At 35.7% G+C, this 24,436-nt stretch overlaps 1 protein-coding gene and 1 long non-coding RNA gene across 3 annotated transcripts in view; both read right to left on the reverse strand.

Moving 5' to 3' along the window:
* Positions 1-24,436, reverse strand: part of LOC117339178 — a 36,938-nt gene that overhangs the window by 2,276 nt on the left and 10,226 nt on the right. Inside the window, exons 5-13 of the mRNA XM_033900625.1 lie at positions 23,050-23,168; positions 9,821-10,148; positions 8,351-8,434; positions 5,355-5,474; positions 4,711-4,809; positions 3,626-3,979; positions 2,125-2,186; positions 1,821-1,833; positions 803-1,011 (exon numbers count right to left, since the gene is read on the reverse strand). Coding sequence (XP_033756516.1) covers positions 803-1,011; positions 1,821-1,833; positions 2,125-2,186; positions 3,626-3,979; positions 4,711-4,809; positions 5,355-5,474; positions 8,351-8,434; positions 9,821-10,148; positions 23,050-23,168 — 1,388 coding nt within the window. The remainder of the gene's footprint in view (positions 1-802; positions 1,012-1,820; positions 1,834-2,124; positions 2,187-3,625; positions 3,980-4,710; positions 4,810-5,354; positions 5,475-8,350; positions 8,435-9,820; positions 10,149-23,049; positions 23,169-24,436) is intronic.
* LOC117339180 lies at positions 10,155-21,685 on the reverse strand. Of its 2 annotated transcripts, XR_004535131.1 has the most exons (6): positions 21,434-21,685; positions 15,254-16,122; positions 13,393-14,035; positions 13,193-13,255; positions 12,781-12,840; positions 10,155-12,479 (listed from the first exon to the last, which is right to left on the reverse strand). It is a non-coding gene; the product is annotated as an uncharacterized LOC117339180 (long non-coding RNA). The 2 variants fall into 2 exon arrangements; XR_004535130.1 differs by lacking the exon at positions 21,434-21,685 and having other exon boundaries at positions 15,254-16,985.

Consider the following 24,436-nt stretch of genomic DNA (forward strand, 5'->3'; position numbering starts at 1 on the left):
AATGTTTTATTTGTCCAAATCCCGATTCCTCAGTTTGCATTTCATGCCGAAATGAAGTGTTATGAGCGCAGTCATAGGTGGAAATTCTAAATTTCCAACCAATCACAGCATCAGTAGGTCAGACCTTTAAACACTCAGAATACATTGACCTTTAAGTTTCACACACATATAAGTCCCGAGAACTTCTGTAATGGTAGAAGGTTGGGGATTGTTGAAGTGACATGGAACCGGACAAAAGTCCAAATACACGAAATATGTGATCTTTATAGATGTTACATCAACATCAAATACATAATAAACCTTTAGCCTTGTTGTTCTTGCAGGATATTTTCTATTTCATTTTTATCTGCGATGCTGATAGTTCACGATCAAATCCACAAACTGAAAGTAGGACACAGAAATGAGCGAAACATTATTTAATGTTAAAAAGTCTGAACTTTTTTTTCCTACCGGCCGACCCTCAGATTAAGCACTGTAAATGGGCCTATAACTGGCTCACAGGTACGACACTTTCCGTGATTACTGGCCAGTCAAATGAGTGAGTACAGCATGTCATTTTAAGCACAGTAAGTGTTCATGTTTATTCTGTTTAAGAATTGACAGTGCCACTGAAAGCCTCTGTAGTTTCATTTCTAAATTTGACATACTCGGCTTATAGCTAATTCCAACAATATTTGTTGATATTTGGGCAATGGAAGTCTAAATCCATGCAAGGAAATTTCAGGTCACTTACCTTTGGACAAGTACTTTCAAATCCTTCTTCTCGCCTGTGGGAAATAAATCATTCCAGAAATATACTTACTGCCTAGTTCGGATGACAGGAGCAAAATCCAGTGCCTTTTCCGCGTGGCGGCCACATTTGACAGGCTCACCCCAGGCGATAATCTCTGCTGCCTTGGTCTGAACCTCGGTCAGCTTCCGACTGTAGATCTCCAACTGCTGTATAATCACTTTAGTATAGAACTGTACACTCCCAGGGTCAGGAGCATAAAACGGGTATCTAGGTGTCACCTGTCAGATAGATAATTCAAGTCAGATCACACTTAAGCTCACAAGAATTCAAAATTTATGATGTCATACTTTTGAAGCATCGACTGGCTGGTTTCCATACTTTAGGGGAGCTATGACACAGTGAGAATCTTCACTTTTACTTTTCTGAGCCATTAATTGGCGATGTTTTTTTTTATATAACATGTCAGGTTTGGTTGGATGACATTGTTGATGGTTTTGGAAGAACAAGCATGCTGGGTATTGTCCAATTGTTTCAATCATATGAAAAAAGGATCTTAACCAATTGGCGTATATTTCACTTATTTGGTCCGCACTGTTTGTACAAAATTGGTTCTCCTCTGCCAAAGGATGCTTCCAAGCAAATATGGCCCAAATATTTTCATTCCTACAGAAGGATTTAAAGCAATCATTATATTTCCCCTACTGGGTCAGACCCCACCCCTCAGACCACTGTCTGAATACCCTACAATATTTGAACCAGCCAATGTAAATGGTATTGTACAAACTGTTGCATATATACACATGTGTGAAATGCATCTATTTCCAAATATGATGATCAAAGTTCAACATGTCAAGTCACTTTGTTTGGACTATACCCTCTACATAAAACTGTCTAGTTCAATAAATATAAAAATCTATTTCTATTTAAAGTGATTTATATTGTATGTTTGTGTAGCATAAATATGTCTCAGGATGTGACTTGAGATTTGTCAATATTTAATGTTATAAACCTAGACATGAATGTGAAAGGAGTAATTTCTGTTCAGAAAGCTTAAAACTCGAAATGAAATAAAAAGAATCATACATACCTTCTTTGCTCTTCTACAAGAAATTAAATTCATATGTATATTAAAAAGGGATTGTAAAAATGAAAGAACTGGCTTAACATACCCAAGACAAGACTTGTTTATGTTTAACCATGGATACTGATTTGGGGTGAGGATTACTTGAAAGATGTGAAAATCAATTTCTGTTTCAATAAAAAAGATCCTCGAGTGACATATTGTTTTAATCTAAGGATTAATAAAAATTCTGAAACTAACGTGGACCGAATTATTCTTACGATGGTACAAAGAGAGATTTTCCTGTTAAAGGGAGATAATTCTGTCTTACCTGTAATGCCTTATAAGGGTAGGCACATTATAGATGTCACTTTCTTGTGAAGATGATGAATCCTGTAAAAGATTAAAATTAATGCCATAATTCATACCACCATTTTTATTTACATCTTCATCACTTACTTTCTTACTATAATTAATGAATTCTTTAATGAAATCATGTCATATGTTATGGTTTAAAAAAAACTTTCCTCAACTATGATTCCCTTATAGAACTGAACACACCTAAAACACATCTTTAAAGTAAGTAAAACTCTGCATTAACAGGGATAATATATCTTAATCCCACACTATTTTGCTCCAAACAAATCTACTTGTCTTTTAAAACTAAAACTGTTGTCCAGGGGCCAAGTCATACAACCCATCCCCCCCGCCACCCATGAGGTTATTTGTAGAATGATAAAATTAATTGTAGTATTGTAACACAGGGTCGGGCCAAGTTAGCTTTCCAAAACGGGGAGGAAAATTCTACCTGTTATAGATTACACACATCTACAATGTTAAAGGATTATTTTTGTTAAGTTAAGTTGAAATCCCATTAAATTTATGTGACAAGGACTGAAGTTAATAAGAAACCATTACAAAAGTCCTAAAAATGCCTCTCATTTTCCCAAAGATGCAAATGTGGTCTCTATGGCAATGAAACCAATGCGGTTGAATTTGCATTCCTAACAAAAACCTATAAACCAATTTTCATAGAATTCAAATAATATCTTAATTTCGACCATTCAGAAGCTTACATATGTGGTAACTATGGCAGCCAAAGCCATAAAGTAGAATTCACAGTCCCCTAAAACCCCTTTGTACAGATTTTCATCAAAATTGGACAATGTTTAAATTTCGACTAATCAGCCTACCTGTGGTTACTATGGCAGCGAAACTCATTCAGTTAAAGTCACAGTCCTGTAATACCTCTATAAAACAATTTAAATTTTTACCAATCGGAAGCCAGTAAATGGTGGCCATTTTCTTAAAATTTGAAACTGAGGTGGCAAAAGTGAAGTGTTCCATGGTGAACATGTATACCAAATTTCATCAAAATCAGACAATATTTAAATTTTGACCAATCAGAAGCTAGGAAATGGTGGACATTTTTTTTCAAAAAAATAAACACCGCCATTATTTTTGCAGTGCCATACTACACCTACATCAAGTAGGTTGGAATTCAGTATTAATTTTTTAAAAGTAGGTTGAAGGTCACGCTCCGCAAATGTAAGTCTTAATGGAAAGGTCTTGTCACAAGGAACACACGTCAAATGCCCTATCTCAAACAGTTAACAGTTACTGTGGCCAAGATTAAATTTTCAAAAGTAGGTTAAAGGCCTATACCTCCCCTGGATTTGTTCTGGCAAGCTGAAAATCATCATTTGGGGAGGACTTATCTTTTAACCACTTTCAGCTTTTCAAATTTAGGATTCTGCTAAAATAAAGGATGTTTATTTGTGGGCAGGGTCTAACATACGGATAATCTGACAGTGAAGAAAACAGTAAACTACCTTCCTGGTGATATCTGGTTCACCAGATGTATTTCCTTTCCCAGCCTTGTCAGACTTGTGTCCAAACTTGTTTTGTACCATATGAGCCATCTCCACCATCTTGTTCTTCAGTGTTTTAATGGTGAAAGAACCTTTAGTTTCAGAGGGAACATTGGCCTCAAAACCTTTGTCACTGTATGATGTACTTGAATTTTTACTTTTGGAAGGGCTAGCTTTTCTACTGGTAGGGGGTTCAACACCCGAGTTGTGGATTTGATGGAATAATCGGGGAGGAGGAGTCCGCCCTGCTAACCGATGCTGAACATTGTCTGATGCTTCATTAGGAGGTGTTGCTTGACTGTTTGGAACCAACGTCTTCAAAATAAAGAAAGTTATACTCAGGGTCTGGAAAGTGTTTTGGAAACACTAGACACAGGACTAGTGAGACAAACATGAGGTCACTGGCCTGAACGGTCAACTAAGTTCTTATCTACACCTATAGATAATTTTTTATTAAAAAAAAAAAAAAAACGTATCATATTTGACCCATGTTACCTTGAAAGAAGGCTAAGGTATATCTGTTCAATATCTGTTTTCTCAAGTTATCATAATCACAAAATCCCAAGGTAACAAAGGGCAATAACTCTAACTATGTAAGGTAAAGTTGTATTGGCCCGATTGTCCAACTCATCTGAAATCTTATTGATAGAACTGCCCTGCAGGTAGAGCGTAAGATTGTACTTGTGCAAGACTACAACATTGCATTATTGTAAGAGGTAACCAAATTTTGGATCTTATCTTTTCTCGTTTTTTTAAACAACTTTCTTCTTCCTTATGTCTCCCTTGACGGTACAATTCAAAATTTTGGTTGCCGTTTTGCCATGAAAAATTTCTGTTGAAATTAGCTATTAGGGGTTTATGAGAAGTTGAAAAATGTTTATAGATGATGGAGGGAATATGAGAGCTCCTTTGGGTCTGATGACCTAAATAGATAGATATTTTTCAAACTTTTGATTATTATAAAAAACATATTAATACCGACCACATAAACGTCTTAATTCTTATGTCTAGATAACACATTGCTGTTATTTTGATAAGATCAGTACTTGGATGTAGTCTTCGGATTGTTGACCATCAAAGTAGTCCTGTGTTGTTTCCTCCTCCAGTGTATTGATCAGTCTCACTTCCTCGGATTCTTCTGGAGACTACAAAACAAGTCAAACAAACTAGAGATTATTTTTGTGAATACAAACACGTCTCCCCTTCTCCCTTGCTAGGCACTATTTTTTCTTTTTCTTTTTTAAATGACCTTCAGGTCCAGCTCACAAACTTGTCAGTTGAAATAAGAGCTGAAACGAATGTTCGAACATTGGCAAATGAATACTGATTCCCTGCGAATATTCAGTACAATATTTTCCAACCTTTAGTCCATTGGCTGGAAATATGAACAAATGTTCCAGATGGCACGGTTTAAACGTACAACCTCGCTATATCGCCACCTTCTGTAATGACCCATCAGTAAAACGGGTGCATTAGTGTGTGAGGAAATCCGTTCTAAATAAATTTTGGCCGTATAATGGGTGGCGAAATATTGGGGTTTAACTGTATATATTTACATTTCCAGACCTGGGACAGACCTGGGTAAATAAGACCAAAGCAATATTTGTTGTGGACAAAAAAATATTTTTTTTGACATAATGACTTTTGAAATTTTCTTTTTGTTCTCTAGTATGCTATCTGTTTAAATTACCTCCATTTTGAAAACCTCAGGCGAGTCTGGTGGCTGTGTGTCATCGTCCTCCATAACAGTTTGTGAAATCTTCTGGGGGGATTTTCTTTGCTCCATCGGTTCTTTATCTGAAGCTGTATTCTACAACAAATGTGTTTCATCATTAATGTGTCTATCATACAAGTATAAAATCTACACGACTCCCGTGTCTATCATACAAATGTAAAATCTAAACGACTCCCGTGTCTATCATACATGTGTAAAATCTACACGACTCCCGTGTCTATCATACAAATGTAAAATCTAAACGACTCCCGTGTCTATCATACATGTGTAAAATCTACACGACTCCCGTGTCTATCATACATGTGTAAAATCTACACGACTCCCGTGTCTATAATACAAGTGTAAAATCTACACGACACCCGTGTCTATCATACAAATGTAAAATCTACACGACACCCGTGTCTATCATACAAATGTAAAATCTACACGACTCCCGTGTCTATCATACAAATGTAAAATCTACACGACTCCCGTGTCTATCATACATGTGTAAAATCTACACGACTCCCGTGTCTATCATACAAATGTAAAATCTACACGACTCCCGTGTCTATCATACAAATATAAAATCTACACGACTCCCGTGTCTATCATACAAATGTAAAATCTACACGACTCCCGTGTCTATCATACAAGTGTAAAATCTACACGACTCCTACAATGATTATATGCTGTTTTATGAGGCAGCATCATTATTTTTGTGGCACTGCATATTTACCAATGGAGCAATACATATCAAATTATAAAGCAGCCTTTGACAAATTGTTTCACAACTGTCTTCTAAGTAAGATTGTTTCTCAGATGTTGGACGGATTTCTTTTTTGCTATAATAATCTAAACAGTATTTCAATTAAGCAGTATCTGTATAAACCACTATATTCACAAAGAATACCAAAAATGACGAAGTTCCGGTGAAAAATGATGTGTCATATACCGGGTAGCATCAGGATGGACTTAGTCCCCTGATGTTAGGGTGTAACATTACATCAGGACGGACCTAGTCCCCCGATGTCAGGGTGTAACATTACATCAGGACGGACCTAGTCCCCCGATGTCAGGGTGTAACATTACATCAGGACGGACCTAGTCCCCCGATGTCAGGGTGTAACATTACATCGGGAGGGACCTAGTCCCCCGATGTCAGGGTGTAACATTACATCGGGACGGACCTAGTCCCCCGATGTCAGGGTGTAACATTACATCGGGACGGACCTAGTCCCCCGATGTCAGGGTGTAACATTACATCGGGACGGACCTAGTCCCCGGATGTCAGGGTGTAACATTACATCGGGACGGACCTAGTCCCCCGATGTCAGGGTGTAACATTACATCGGGACGGACCTAGTCCCCCGATGTCAGGGTGTAACATTACATCGGGACGGACCTAGTCCCCCAATGTCAGGGTGTAACATTACATCGGGACGGACCTAGTCCCCCTATGTCAGGGTGTAACATTACATCAGGACGGACCTAGTCCCCCTATGTCAGGGTGTAACATTAAGTTTCCCATCAGAATCTTGTATTAAAGGTCACAATGTTGTACTTGTTTTGTATATTTCAATCTCAATCCTGATCTATATCTACAATTGTTAGGTCTTGTGGTAGGACACATGTCTACATGAGCAAAGAATGCTGGTTTTAGTCCTGTTTGCGAGCATCATGCAGTTTCCTTGAACAAGATATCTGCCACCTGCCTATACTTCCAATAAAGTAAATGCCAAGTTTATAATACATATTTTAAAACTATCAGAAAATTATATAAATTTGTTTCATAAAAATTTATTTCATTTTGATCTAAGGACTTCAAAATGGGTATATTAAACTGTTAGTCATATTTCCAGAATGGGACTTTACCCTGTAATTAGAAAATCTCTATTACGCCTTGTCAACTTTAGAACTGAGAAAAATGTAAAATTTTAGAAATGTTTGCATGCATGTAGAGATGTTGGACTTACACCATAAGAACTTTGTTATATGTGGAACATTTCAGAAAGATAGGAAGTTGATACAAGCTTATGGCAAAGTTAAAATATCTCATTCTTTAGTTTCAAGTGCTGAATATTCAGCAATTTTTAACTGATTAAACTGAATTCTGAACTTTGAAGTGAATGTTAAGACATCAGCCATATTGGACTGAACTTTAATAGTCACTCACCAGAGGGCATCATGGAGAAATAGATGACAAATATGGTCATAGACAGCCATTCTACTCTGTAAACTAACAAGGGCCCAATGGGCCCGAATCGCTCACCTGCAATGCAGTGAGCCTTTCAAATATTGAACCTGCAGTTATTTTAGGAGTCTTTTAAGTCTGTTGGCATATAAAATTCTTAAATCATGGTTTATTTGACCTTTATGACATTGAATATAGGTCAAGGCCATTGATTTGCTTAAATATTGAAGACCTCCATCACAGCATGCTACAGGCCCAATACCAGGTCTCTGGGCCTTTTGGTTATTCAGAACAAGTCATTTAAAGATTTAAACTAATTTGCCTTCTGTGACCTTGAGTGTAGGTCAAAGTCATTCATTTGAACAAATTTGGTAGCCCTTCATCCCAGCATACTACAGTATGCTACTGGCCTATTATGACCCCCAAACTTTTGGTTATTAAGAAGAAGTTGAAAATGTTAATTGTTTACGATGCATCATGACAGACTTAAGGCGATTGCAACACAAAAGGTCAATTGAGACTTAAATAACAATTAATTCAAAAAAAAAAAAAAAAAGCTTATATCTTTGAACCACCACTTGAACAAATGTAAGAAAATCTCTGTCTAACTCCTGTGCGACTTTTTGTCTGTTCCCTAGGAAAGTAACATAAGAAAAATTTTTTTGATTGGGGACAATATTTACCAATACTTGGTAAAGAAATGATTTCTGTACCCAGTATTGTGGTGTAGATCTGGGTAGAACTGTCCTGTAAATCATAAGCCAATACATTAACTCACCTGTTCATCATCATCAATTACAATATGTGAATACTGCTCCATCTTCCTCTGCTTTTTCAGTCTTTCTTCTGTGAAACTTTTAGTCTGAAATAATTATGCAAATTTCTAATTTCTTATTTCAATACCAATCATGAAAGCTTTCATAGCAAAGACAAATATATCCATAAAAGATATTTGGTGCTTAAATTAACAAGAGACCTTGAGGCATCCTGGTATCCAGTGTACGTGTATACAATCAGAGGTCTAATACAATAAGATTATTTGAGAGATTTGTCTTTATGATTCCAATTTATTCTGATGAGATATCTAACTGGAAACAAATAAAGAATTTAACATATGTTACCTGCATCAATGGCAACACTAGCTCAAAAATGAACAGGATTTGAATCTTAGCCATTGTAATGCCAAATAAAATTAATTTCTTGTTTCTCAGGCCTGCCCACATCCAATATGAATCCTCCCCACCACTCATTTTTTTTATTGTAAACAAAAAAACGTAAATGTCTGTGCCAAAAATTGATCACAAGGGCCAAAAGCCCTGAGAAATGTCAGGGTCTGAGGTCTGGACACATGTAAATTTCCACGATGATCAAACTTATTTTTTTTACTTTCGTTTTCAAGGCAGGATTGTAACAGAACTACGTAATCCTACGCCAACAAAATTGCATATACTGATGAGTAAAATGTTAAAATTTATAACATGAAATAGTCTAGAACACCAAACATTCATATTTCATTTAAAATAATTGCAGTAAACACAGGAACGATCAGATAAATTGTCTACAATTGCTGTTAAAATAGGAACTATATTAGGCCGCAGATGTATATCATTTGTGTATTACAGAAAAGAGAAGTTGTTAGCCGAAAACAAAAGTGTGACTAACAAAATTTACCCACTACAACTATAACGGCCGGTGCCAAAGGCACAAAAGTGTGACTAACAAAATTTACCCACCACAACTATAACGGCCGGTGCCAAAGGCATCCTGATGTTAAAAACATTCTGAAAAAAAAACAAAAAACAAAAAAACAACTGTTGTTGGCTTTCGCATTATGCAGAATCTTGGCTAGTCCCTGTTTTAGAATCTCCTAAATCAGATCACCTAAACATTTGTTTTTTCAACACTTAAACTTTTCGTCTGTCGGCACATGATTTTGGCTCAGATAACGTGTGCGGGGAATGTAATATTGCCACAGTTTGTTTGTTTTTGTTTAATGTTCTATTAACAGACAAGGTCATTTAAGGACGTGCCAAAATGTGCCCGAGAAACAAGATATTTGGTTTGACCTAACAATATACACTAATACTCCTGTTAACTTTAATATTGCTAAAGTTTTTGGTTATGACATTTTTGACAGGTATTATTTCAGAAAAATGTGCAGCTATTGACACTATCTGAGATTTTGCAATAAACAGCTTGGTTTATTGACGTACACACAAGTGTAATCTGGAGAGCTATCAATTCTTACTTGTGTGGTTGTCCGTTTACCATTTCCTCTCTTGCTTTTCTGATTCTCTACTACATCTGCATCCTTTACAAGCAAAGTCTGCTGTAGGTGATTATCTTTAGTACTACAAATCCAACCCTTGTTAGTCTCTCCATCCTCTTCGCCTTTTGTATCACCCCGACTATGTCTACCAATCCTATGGGAGTAACCGGTCAAGATCTTTGTCCTTTGGGGCCTGTTTCTGGATTTGTCGTCCTCATCATCAGGTAATAAATGATGTACTGTAGATGACTGTTCATTACCAGTGTATTGATGTGTTTCATAAATGGCACCAGGATCAGGTTCAGCACTAGGATCATCAACAAAATAACAAGATTTCACAATAAACATTTATTTTAAGTATAAACACTTATTTCCTGTTTTTTTTTTTAATTATTGAAATTGACCCTATCTCAAAACTTCTGCATTCCAATTGCCTACAACAAATTTACGATTTAGAGGACTATAAAAGGCTAAATCAGGTTTATCTTCAGTACAAAAAGTATATTGTTATTATTATCATAAAGCATATCAAAGACTTTAATTTACTCCAAATTAGCAAAATGCCAAGGATCAGGTCAAATTGTTTTCATTCTACATATACACAAATTCTACATATACACAAATATATGATGCCAAATTACAACAAGAGGCCCAGAGGGCCTACATCGCTTACCTGGATATTTCAGTAATCATGGCAAAACTATTCATAAGTTACATTAATCTATGGTTTAAACGAAATATGGACAAAACCAGCAATTCTTTTTGACAGAATTTAATTTTTTGGGGGGGGGGATTTTTATTTTTTGAAACATTTCCCCTATAAGGCCACCCTCTCTCCAGCTCCAAGGGACCTACACCCTCCATTTATACAATGTTAGATCTCAGAGCTTCAGGTGATTTTGCATTTATATGGTCATTGGGCCCATCAGACCAGAAATTATGGGTCATTTTACTAAACCATGGGCCATCATTTTTATGACCGCTTACTAGTGTACTGCACCATAATTTTATTTTGGACAACAGACTGAATTTAACTCAAGTGGCATTCATAGGATTGTCTCATAACTCAACTGTCTACTTTAATTTTTGACTGAATGTTGTTAAAATCAAAGATTTAAGCATCGGGCGAAAGCTGCAGGTACGTACCCTATTAGGGATCCCAAAAGATAGCCGCCAAGCTAATATTGGCAAATTATCACAATTTTGAAACGAAATATTTGTGATTCTGATAATCCAAACATTAATTATGATACTGTAATATAAGTAAGATATATTTTCCTTTGTTTTCACAAACTGGTTTTGTTCAAAACTTGACATAACTGATCGTTTAATTCTTCACTATAAACACCAAACCTGCTGACCCAAATCATGACGACCAAGTCAATTCGCTACGAGCGAAAAAACTAATATATTTTAATGCAAATAGCCATTCCAGTTTATGTCTACATATCCGACTGCAATATGCACATAATATTATTTCGTTCTTTTGCGACGACTCAAATCGTTGTTAAACATCGTGAAACACGTTGATATTACTCGCTGGTTCAGCATAGTCTTATGTAGGAACTGACACCGAAGACACGTTTTTAAGAAATAAGCGTTGTAAATATTGTATTGATGAATTATTTAACGTACCAGAAGCATATTCATTTATTAGGATGGTCTATTTCAGAGAATTCAGCGGTTTATGCCGGGTTGTTTACATGGGTAACAAAATGGCGGCCTCAAATTTACTTTTGTTTTCTGCGCGATTGTTAACAAGTAAAATACAATAAAGCTATCAAAAACGATAGAATATATAAGTAAGATTTCAGTACTCGGCCAAAATGTGACATGAGAATGAAAAATTAAACTTGTTCAATTAGTCTATAATTGTCATTATTTTGTACCCATCATACCATGCTGTGAGAAAATATAGGGAAATAGATAGTTGTAAAAACTGGTTTTCAAAAAAAATGACCTGAAAAGTTGACTATTATTATGTTCATAACTTGGTGTCCAATTTGAAAATGTTACTTTATATTCTGAATAAATTAAATTGTTTTCCTTACATTTATGACAATATAAGAGCATACCATAAAACATAAAAAATACAAACTGAAAAATAATACTGAAAAAAAAACAAGTAAGGTTGAAGATCTGGACACCGTCACGAACAAATCCAACAACCAAATTGTTTACTTCCATAAGTAGAAAAATAACTTAAGCAGATGCATACTTGATTGAAAACATGTCTTTGTCTTAAATATTTATGTATTGCATCAGTTGACAACAATTTATGCATCTAGGCCAAGAAATAGTGTCTTATTTCCCTTTATTTGTTCGTAACATGGACACCAATATCAAATTGACGGTGTAAGATAAATTGATAAATGGCCATATAATTATATTATTCTAACTGATTATGTTAAAGACAACAACTTATAAATGTTTCAACTTCAATTTATTCAAAAGCTCATAGCTTAAATAGCTGCCTCCTTGTAGTTGATTTCTCAGCAACAAAAACAGGCGGAGAAATTATGGACACCACATTCTTAAGTGGCTCCCAGGAGAAGTCTTTAACAGATGGCCAGAAATAAAACTCCCGATGTGACTGCATGAACTGAAGCAAGGCCGCTCCATTACGCAGCTCCTTGATCTAAAAATAAATTCAAAAATATATTTGAAGAATTCAAATTATCAGTTAGCATACATTATTTGATAAACAGCTTGCAGGGATTGGCTAAAAAATGTTTTGTTTTAATGAAAAAGAAATTATTTTTTATATGTTATTATTTCAATAACAAAAATAGGATCTGTGGTAACTCTTTTTTATGGTTTTTTATAGTTGTACTACAATTATAGTGATCAACTGTATACGAGAATCAACACACCTGGGTTAAGTACTTACTTACCCAATTACTTTTACAGATATTGTTTTACACTTTACTTATACATACCCAAGCTGATATTGAAGTCTGAGGTTGATTTATTCAACTCCTCCATTATGACATCTGTGTCTGGGAAAAAAAAAATTTGTTCATCACTCTTTCAAACTAACTATATATTGCATCAGAATCAATCGTTTTCAGAGACAACTAATTTTCCCGCTACAAGCAAAGTTGTTTCAGAAATGAAACTTTTTTGTATGGACCAAGCTATGCTGATGACATGAAAATGAATGATATGATTTCATGTCAACAATTATTATTACAACAGTCAAAACACCAAATCTGTTAGAAGAAACATGCAATCAACATTTACATTAAAAAAAAACATCATCTGGACAAAATAAGGATAAAATTAATCTATCTTGCTCTTACAGGGATATAGATTCCATTATCAATGACTGAACTTCTTGTACTTGCTCACCTATACTAAGTCCACTCAGATCATGGGCATCATCATGTGAATCATCTCCAATTTGTGTGTTCACTATAGAAGATAAATTTAAATAGGTCATCATACCTGGCAAACAAATTAATTACTATTTTTTTCAGAAAGCTTAAAAAGAGAGTTGTGGAACTATTTGTAATATTGGCTTATCTTGTACATTTTCCTATAATACTAACCAGCTAAAACAGCACCATTCACAGGGGCGTCATTCACAGGAGCACCATCCACAGGGGCGTCATTTATGGGACACCATCCACAGGGGCGTCATTTATGGGACACCATCCACAGGGGCGTCATTTACAGGCGCACCATCCACAGGGGCGTCATTTACAGGACCGCCATCCACAGGGGCACCATCCACAAGGGTGTCATTTATGGGACACCATCCACAGGGGCATCATTTACAGGACCGCCATCCACAGGGGCGTCATTTATGGGACACCATCCACAGGGGCGTCATTTACAGGAGCACCATCCACAGGGGCGTCATTTATGGGACCACATCCACAGGGGAGTCATTTACAGGAGCTATAATCCACAGGTGCATCATTTACAGGAGCACCATCCACAGGGGTGTCATTTATGGGACACCATCCACAGGGGCGTCATTTACAGGAGCACCATCCACAGGGGCGTCATTTACAGGACCGCCATCCACAGGTGCGTCATTTACAGGACCGCCATCCACAGGGGCGTCATTCACAGGGGCACCATCCACAGGGGCGTCATTTACAGGAGCACCATCCACAGGGGCGTCATTTACATGACCACCATCCACAGGGGCGTCATTTACAGGGACATCAACAGCTCGAGGGGCCACTGCAAAAAAACAGTCTAAATATCACAACAGCAAGAACCAATTTATACTTACTAACAAAGGAAAATCATGTAGAAACAAGAGGCCCATGGGCCTTAACGGTCCCCTGAGATTTGAAATATTTCAGTTAATTTAAATGACCCTTTTTGGCCTGCCCATCAGCCCTTAGGGGTCAGTCAGGACCAACATGTACATACCATTAAGCTGTCATCCCATGCTGATTATGTTAACAAAGTTGGAATGAATTCCAATAGAAATCAGTTAAATTATAGTCAAAAATGTGATTTCCCTATATATACTATAGTAAAATTTACCCCCTCCCCAGGGGCAAACTTGTGACCCCAGGATCATGAAATTCATAGTTTTAGTAAAGCACCATCAGACCTTTCCATATATAAAGAGTGTTTAATTCCATCATATCTGAGAGTAAAGAAGACGATTTTTGAAATTTCAGTCAATTTGACCCTTTTTAGCCCCACTCATCAGCCCCTGGGGGTCAGTCAGGGCCAACATGTGCATACCATCAAACTGCCATCACAAGGTGATAATGTTAACCAAGTTAGAATTAATTCCCATAGAAATCAAACAAATAAAAGTCAAAAATGTGATTTCCCTATATAAACTATAGTAAGGTTTACCCCCTCCCCAGGGGCAAGACCCTTCCATCTATGAAGATTGTTTGATTCCACCATATCTGTGAGTAGAGAAGAAGATTTTTGAAGTTTTAGTCAATTTGACCCTTTTTAGCTCTGCCCCTCAGGCCCCTTGGGGTGGGGACCATAAAATTCAAAATTTTGGTTGACCTTTAGCCATAAAAGCTTCCTGCCAAATTTCACTGAATTTGGTTTAGGGGTTGTGGAGAAGTTGAAAATGTAAATTATTTACGTAACGCACGACGGACAAAAGGCGATTAGAATCACAGGTGACCTAAAAAGCAACTTATAACTATCCACTCGATCAAAATACAACTTGATATGGTGATTATTCTTATCAAACATTTATTAAAACAGTAACGTTTTTTAGGGAAGGTGTCATAGACAAAGTTGAATCCAAATGAAAAGTGGCCAGGGTTTCACTTATCCTAATGAAACCTTAATATTCAAGGATTTTTCAAGGCTGTAAACCAATTTTCAAGGCTTTTCAAGGCCCAGAATGAAATTCAAGGCTTTCTCAAGGTCCATGCTAACCCTGACCTCAGAACTCTGGTAAAATTCTGTTACCTGTTTCACCGCATCATCATCCGGCAGACATCACCGCATCATCATCCGGCAGACATCACCGCATCATCATCCGGCAGACATCACCGCATCATCATCCGGCAGACATCACCGCATCATCATCCGGCAGACAGTCACTTCATGTTTTTCTTCCCTCATTTTCAAGCTGATCTACAGATAGCTTGGAGAGTTTCCTACTTAGTCCAAATTCCTTTTGTGTGGCCTTTTGCAGCAAGAGAGGCATGAATTATTCTTCTAATTCGGTTGTCCTTTTCTTTCCGGCGGTTACACAGTTCCATAAGCTTCTCTTTTACAATCAATGTTGTTGTATTCTTTTTCTTCTCTGTGACATCTAAACCAAAGGCCTGTTTTTTTTCTTCTGTAAAGTTGAGTTAGCACTTCGGCGTACTTTTTTGGTTTTTTCGGTAGCACTCTTGTAGTCATTATTGATTCATTATCCACTGGATCTATTTCTTCCTCCTTTTCTGAAGATTTAGGTTGTTTCTTTTCATGATATATTTTTCTGGGACGTTCATTAATTCTTCTCTTTTTCTGATGAGACATTCATCCTCTGCAAACGTTTTTCTTCTCTCCATTTTTGCACTTCCTTACTGGCTTGTGTTTTGTTTACTGGTGCTTTGGATGTTGTATTTCCTTTCTTTTTATTCCTATGTCTTTGTTGTCCTAGCCTGCTCTTTTTGGATTTGTTTTTGTTCATCGCTGAGGTTGTTTCTGTATTCTTGTAACCGTATGGTTTCCTCAAGTCTATGCTCTTTATACTTTTCCGTATTTTCTTTGAGACGCTATCGCCGATCTTTCGCATCTTTTCTTTTTCGCTCTGCAGTACTTAGTTTACCTGCAGTGTCAACCAGCTGAAAAAAAAATACCAGTTTCACTTTGTTATTCCTGAAAAGATAATTATCAAATAATTAATATAAGATGAGATACCAATGCTACCAGTTCCTTTACTGTCTTAGTCATGAGAATAGTCCTCAGTTGGTGATATATATTTTTATTTGATATTTGAAATAAATTATAATTATCTCATTGGTGATCAAGCATTTCCTGCATCCTATATTATGAAAATTTTGAGAGGGTTCTTTGAATTTTTAAAAATTGTAACATTTACCAAAGTGGATCCATATATCCATAGAATTTAAGAATGTAGAGGAAAATAACCCACCAAAAGAAATTAAATTATTCATTGCGAGACTCTTAAATTTCTTTTTAGAAAAATGTCAAAAATATTGTTGCGACTATATGTTTGCAATACATGTATACTGGACAAGAACATATTCCATCAAAGCCAAGTTTGTGTGAATCACTAGGTGAGATGTACCTACAGCTTAACCGAATAGTTAAATATGATCTGTACGATAAATCATTCGCTACATGTACATGTCCTAAAAATAACTTCTTCATTTCAACAAATAAGAAGTTCGACATTTTATGTGACAAAGACACTTAACACTTTGTGTCTGAATAACGAACATGTCACTTTTAGAAATAATTCAGAAAGTACTGTTCCAAAATTGATTTTTAACAATTGCCTGGGCTGTTGAGTTATAATTTGAGCATAAATTTTATCAAAATGTGTAGAATATATGTATAACTCTCCAATTAAGTATTTTGAATAATTAAGTATTTTGAATATGTATGTGACAGAGACACAAACTCTTTGTGTCTGAATATGTAAAAGTCAGTTTAAATTATAACTACAGTCAAACCTGCCTTAGCGACCACCTGAATTAGACGACTTCCTTTCATATGCGACCATATTTTTTCCTCCCAACGTTATTTACTATATTAGTGACCTGAATTAAGCGACTACCTGTCAGACGCGACTAACGACCATCATTTCCGTGTCCCAAATGCTGAAAAGCGACTTTTTTCAGCGACTTTCCGAGTTTTAAAACGGAAGCAGAAGTCATAATCTAGAAGAAACCGGACGAACTTGTCTGCTTTTAAAGATTAAAAAATACTTCAGAAATGCATGAAATGTCTTATTCTGTCACAAAAAATGTACTTAATTTATTATCTTTGCCCTGATAACACCCAAAAACGAACGAAACTGTACTTTACTTCTAAAGAATGAAAGGAGTTGGATATGGCGAAAAAACGTCCTCGCTATTCAGACGATTTTCACGAAATTTTGATAGATAAAAATACAAACATTTGCTTGCTATGAAAAAGAGTGAATAAACAGTCAACTTACTGTTTAACTGAAATTTATGTTCTTTTTGAGACATTAGGACAGATATTTGCCAGTTAACTCTTTGCTCCCTGACAGCCATCTTGGATGTCTGCCCTAGATACCATTTCCCCCATGTGCCCTAAGCCAAAATGGCTGCAGCTGCTGTAGCAACCATAAAAAATTACCACAACATAGATAAACTCTTATAACTTTGTTATTTTTTGATAAAAACTCACCAAATTTTGCATATGTGTTCCTGGATAATACATCCTCCTTTTCAACTTATTTTAAAATCACAACACACTTCAGAATTTATATAATAACAGATTAACAGGTCCATAATGAATTTAAAAAAATCACTTGTCTTCATTTTTCACACAAATAATGAACATTTGTACACTTTTGTACCACAATGTCTGTCTAGAATAGCTCTGGGAAATTATCCTTGTGGTATTGTTTAAAGCAGGGAACACACAAATTAACTTGACACTGTTCACAGCCAGTTTTTGGTTCTTTTCGGACACCAGCCTTAGAACATTGCTTGCATGTCCTTTTTTTTCCGAGGTCAGCGGGCCAATGTAGAAGTCCTCTGGTGTGTTTGTCTTCCACCAATTCCCTTTTCCTCTTTCCCCAGTACGCTCCTAAAAGTTGAATTGCTAAATTCTGACGGAACTCAAGTTGTGTGCGCTCTTTTCTGCGTCCAGTTCGCGTTGTCACTTGGTGATTTGGCGACTCCTTCATCAGAATGAAGCTAGAACAGATGGAAATATCAACCAAAAACCAAAAGAGATACTTCCACCATTTAGATGCTTTCCTACCAATATTGTAGGTGGATCTCAGCTGATCAGCCCTGTCTACTCCATTCATGTTTTGTGTGTACATTTTGATGGCACTAGGGCAGGGAACTTCTTGTACACTTCCGTCCTTTTTTTTCCTTTGGACTGTGGTATTCTCTGTCGGGTTGGAATTTGTTGTGAGGAGACAGACAGTCCTTTTGTCATGCCATGCTGTACAGACCATTTTTCCCTTCTGTTGCTGTACAAGATCCCCTTGCTTTTTTAATTTTGCTTTTGCTACAGCAGGTGGAATTCCCTGTCTGTTAGAACGAATTGTTCCGCAGGCATATGTTTTGTTTTCCAGCAGCTCGGAGAACAACGGTACCGATGTAAAATAATTATCACAATAAACATGATGATAATTTCCCCAAATGTCCCTTGTCAAATCACGCACGATTCTCTCCCCAAGTCCTTTCTCAACCACATTGTTTTCACGGCCAGTATAGACTTGAAAGTCATTCACGTATCCGTTATTTGGATCAGCCCTCATCCAAATTTTGATCCCACGTTTGGTCGGTTTGAGAGGGATGTATTGTTTGAATCCCAATCTTCCTGTGTAGGCCACCATAGCCTCGTCAACTGATGTTTCTTTGTGTGGCCTGTATTGGGTTTTCAACTTCTGTCTAACATTTTTGATTATTGGTCTGACATGGGCAAGTTTATCATGTCCAGGTTGTCCCCTTGGAGGATTCGTAGTTGTATTTGCCACATGAAAATACTGATGAAGTTTATCCATTCTGTCCCTGGTTATTCTTTCATGAATGCCTGATGGTCTAAACATTGTATTTTTGGAAAAATACATATCCTGTGTGGGTGCCACAACAATCCCCATGACTATATGAAAGGCAATGTAAGCCCTTATTTCTGCTGAATTAGTTTCCTGCCATTTTGGATCAGGGCCATTTTTCGCGATCTCAGTACGTGCGTATCTGTTAGTCTCATCTGCGGCAGATTGATAGAAACTATCGTCAAAAATCAAATGAAAAAAATTCATTTCATTCTGGTTACGATCTAGGATAGTAACAGGCCCTGGATTTCCTGTAAATGCTTCCAAATTCACCGCTGAAAGTTGTGATGACCAATGGTCAACATCATCAACAATGCCGGCGTCATCGTTTTCATGTCGGAATTCTCGCAATCTTGCAAGCGGGATATCGTCGTCACTTTCGTATTGATCATCTTCCAAATCACTAAATTCAATGTCAGAAGCATTCTCCAATAAAGCATCAATACGTTCCTGAGCTAAAACGATGTCTTGTTCAGAAAAACCTTCAAAATCTAGTTCGTTTTCGTCGCTCGAAGCCATCGTATTTATGAATGAAAATAGTAACAAAGAACCGCGTGTCTAGGTCATTTGTAATGACGATTGAACCAATCAAACCGCGTGTTACCTGTACAAGGTATTCTGAATCGACTTTATTAGACCTTCTCTGATTGGTTAAAAAACAGGGATAACCCCAGGAATCTCCGTTCTCGACCAATCATCGATCTTGTAACACAAGGTAGTCGGCCCGACTCTAGTCGGGATTCGCCATTTGCGCGACTGTGTTTACACCGACTGTAGTCGGGATTCGCCTGTACGGAGTAGATAAATAGCACGCCTGTAGTCGGGACCAGGGAGCAAAGAGTTAAAAACGTCTCCATCGTTATGAAGGAAATGCAGTTACGTGACTAATAATCCGGACGGAAGTCCGGACCAGGAATTCAGGAATGCGAAAAAAAAAAAAAAAAAAAATTTTTGTAAATGTATCCGGCACTGGAAATAATGAAATTAGCCATTCAAACTCTTTGATTATTTTTTGTATTTTAAAATAAATAATTTTTTTTATTGTAACGTGCTAAAATAATTTAAATATTTATATATTAATGAAAATAAAAGAAACTATATTGAACTACATATGTAGAAATGGGGATATTTTTATATATTGTCCATTATTATAAGCATTTTATTTCAATAAGTGAGTAGTGATTTTTTTCTTTTTTTTTTCTTTTTTTTTCCTTCGTTTTCCTCAAGAGGTCTCTTACAGATTTGATTATATTCACAATCTTAATTGATGACTGAGGTAATTCCTTTTCATATATGTACTAATACTTGTAGCTGATAAATTTTACATATATGTGGCAGAATAATTATGAACTTTCCTTTTCGGGTAATTTTCTTTGAACCTGGATTAAGAGACCACCTGTCATATGTGACCTTTTTTATTGACTCCCTTGGAAGGTCACATATGACAGGTTTGACTGTACATTAATATGTAACTTAATTTTCAGCAACTGTTTTAATTCTTAGATCTTAACCTGAATAAAAAATTAATCAACATATACTGAAAATACACACTTCTATTCTCCAATATTAAGTAGTTTGACTATGTATGTGACAAAGACGCAAACTTTTCATAAACTTATTGTGTCTGAATAACGAACATATCACTTTCAGAAATATTCAAAAATGTAATGTCATGAAATCATTCTCTACAATTGTGTTTAGTTCTCAGATCATTAACTGAATAAAAAATTAACTAATATGTCCACAAATACACTCTTCATAGAGATCTTTAATTGTTTGACTATGTATGTGACAAAGACACGAACTCCTTGTGTCTGAATAACGAACATTTTACTTTCGGAAATCAAAATGAAGTTAAAACAATAATCTTTGGACAATGAATTATTTACTGTTTTACGAGTATTTCTATATAAAAAACATATGTCAGTGTTATAATTGTAAAACATATGATTGTGTCAAAAAGAGAATGTTCGTTACTATGGATACCGTGATTTTCGAGTCTTCGTCATGAACGAAATCGAATGTGAAAGTAAGAATTTCACGTTCATGAAATTATTCTGCGGTGCCAAATTATTGAAGATTAACATAATGAGATATGCAATACAAAAGAAAGATCTAGCTAAATTAATTATATAAATGACTTCGAATACATACGGCGATGTTCATAACACAGGACATGTGAGGTAATTTATCATTGTCGGTGACACAATCCGGTTTTCGTCGTCATACAGCTGAATTGAGATGACAGAACATGAGGTTTCGCAATGAAACTAGTATGTAATCATTCTTTGTGGTGTGAATTGTCGTTTGATGTATCAACAAGTAAGAATTAACCCCATTTTAGTCAAAAACAGGAACTTACTTACCTCCTTTTCACGTTTGTTACGCCGGCGTAGATTCGTGGACACTGCTTGGTCCGCCATGATTTTCCAACAATACACCGCGCAAGTGTGAAAAAGCGTGTCTATTTTTAGCAACCCAGTCCATTTTCATTTCTAATTTATTCATAAAGCAAACTTAATTAGTGAAGGTTATTAATGTCACATTTTTTGCATATAAAACTGCATCAATTTATGAATCATATTCATTTAATTTTTTAATTTTTTTTTTCTTTTCATATTTTCCTCTCATGTTTATCTACATGTTAAGTAGTGATTTTAATCTAACAGAAATAATCCATATAAGTATTCAAAAATATATATATAGATGTAACTATAATTGTTTTAATTAAAAATATTTGGGATGTAACATTGATTCCTTGACATCAAAGTTTTGATCATATATATTCAATTTAATGAGCAAAATACCTAAAATCCCCAGTACTGAAATCTTACTTGTATGTAATTGAGTAATCTAAATTATCAAAAAATTTTAGAAACATGTAAATGTTTGCAAAGCGAAAAAAATCCAATGTTTTGGCTGCGTGATTACTTACACACATGTGACACATATGTCGATCAACATGTGTATTTCCGTGATTCTTCCTGGCGATTTCGCCATATTTCCAAGGAAATATTTGGTAAAAGGGTTTCTACTTGTTTCATACAATAAACTTCATTTGATATTAAGCTTCATACAGCAGCCACATATTGTTTTATCAGTATCACTTCCGGTACAGAATATATGAATCCAAGTTAACTTGGCATATTTATCGACAATTTGCAGTGTTGTGTATTAATTACACAATCGGAAGTGAAGTTATATATAGATCAACCCTATGATAACATATCAAGTATGGCTACAGCAGGTTAGCTTCAAAAGTAAACATCAAACAAATAGAAATATACTTAGGACAATAAAATAAGAAGGAAATGATGTAACTAATTTACAGGAACCACAATAACTACAGTAATGCTTTCACATCTCACAGAGAGCCCGGTAGAGGGCAGGTGCTGTCATTTACCAATGCCATATCCGGTTCAGACCAATCCCTATGAATCAGGGGAGCAAAGCCATCCGTATATACGTTTGATCACCTTAGCCCAGTAATGCTGCAGACCAAATTTCATCAGAATCCATTCAGGCATTCAGGACAAGTAGATTTAAAGGATTTATCTCAATTTCCTCTTTTGGGCCCGGTCCCTCTGGCCCAAGGTGGCCAAATCCTACATGTATATGTTTGATTTCCTTTGCCAAATCATTTTCCAGACCAAATTTCATCAAAATCTATTCAGGCATTCAGGATTTAAATGAAATGCTTAGGCCAGGTGAGCAAAAGAAAGTGTTCACTATACCCGTATATTTATGGTAATAGATATTTTTGCTGGGAAATATTGAGTTTTTGATTTTTTCCCCCATAATATCTTTCCTTCTATATACTGAAGTGTTCTTAAAAGTAACATTAAAACAATTGACTGCGGGATGGATAGGAGTCAATTGAAACAGTGTCCACAAATTGTGCTTTTTATCAAAGACACTATTATAAACAAATACAGCAAGTGGAACATTTGTATTGTTACCTTGATTTTGATAATTGGCTAACCTGATATCAGTGTGTTGGTTCTGACTTGACGAAGAATTCCCAGCATCACTTGGGGTATCACTAGTCCCACTTTTCTCAGAATTTGGTGTACCATCATCCTTTGACATCATTATGACTTTCTGTTAAAAGTTAAAAGTGCACTTTGAACACATACAAAGGGTTAATATTAAGCTATTACAAGTTTTTTTTATTTTTTTTTATGATTACTGCTAACACTAACAAAGTGATCATTCTTTCCAATACTATCTAGTCAACAGAACAAATCAAAGTACTGAAAGTACTGTAGGAGGCGTTAGTCAGATGTAAAAGGAGATATTTGAAATAAAGCAAGAATACAAATTAAACTGATATCAACATGACTAAACATTTCCACTTAAGTGTGTCAAACCAACCGGACATAATGGTTTTCACAGTCCTGATGAATGTAATGGTTTAGACTGTTCCGATGTACATAATGGTTTTGACCATCTTAAAAGTTGCAAACCTACTTCTAAAAGTAGTTAAACATTTCTTATTTCAATCAAACCTTTACTTTTACTTAAAAAGTCAAACATTTTAAATTTTTTCAAATCAACTTCTACTTAGGTACATGTCATTAACATTCATACTTTAAACCATCTTTTATACTTAAGTAGTTCAAAATTTGCATTTATGTGTTTAAAACAAACTTATATTTTATAGGCCTGTGTATTAGAAATGTCGAAACAATATGATATGCATTTCGATAAGTTATAACAATACACGATATGTATTGAAAATACAGGGAGTGTCTGCTACTTTTTTTGTTGAAAGTGTGCAATGTCTTTCAATATCTTGTAAACAAAATTGTTTATTCCTTTCTATTTTGATCTTAGAATAATATCAAAATTAGATTGACGGCTTTTAAAAGTTATTACACTTTTTTTTCAACAAAGACCTCATTTTTAAGGACAATTATTTCAAAATTAGATATCAATTCCATCTATTTTAATAGATCCAATGTCAATATTAACAATAAACTGTGATTTGTGATTTGTTGCTTTTTAATTTACCACCAAGATGTAGATAATAGCCTAGTAGCTATAGGTACTGTATATAAATATACAGCGTTTTACATGCAAAATATTGAAGAAAACTTTCATATTTGATATCAATTCAATATGATTGTATAAGTCCCTTGGGGTGGGGAAAGAACCCTGGGCCTATTTTTACATCAGGATTGTGTTCATCTCTTGGTGTCCAGCAAGATTATGGAGTTGGGATCTGAATGGTTTCACAGATAAAACAAGAGGCCCAGAGAGCCTGTATCGTTCACCTAGTTTTATGAGATATGAAACAAGAATGATGCTTAAGTTTATTTGTCGCTGGTATTTCTATGTCAATATATCATAAGCATTTTATATGGGTA

The sequence above is a fragment of the Pecten maximus genome, chromosome 12, assembly GCF_902652985.1.
Source record: "Pecten maximus chromosome 12, xPecMax1.1, whole genome shotgun sequence".
Taxonomy (NCBI): Eukaryota; Metazoa; Mollusca; class Bivalvia; order Pectinida; family Pectinidae; genus Pecten; species Pecten maximus.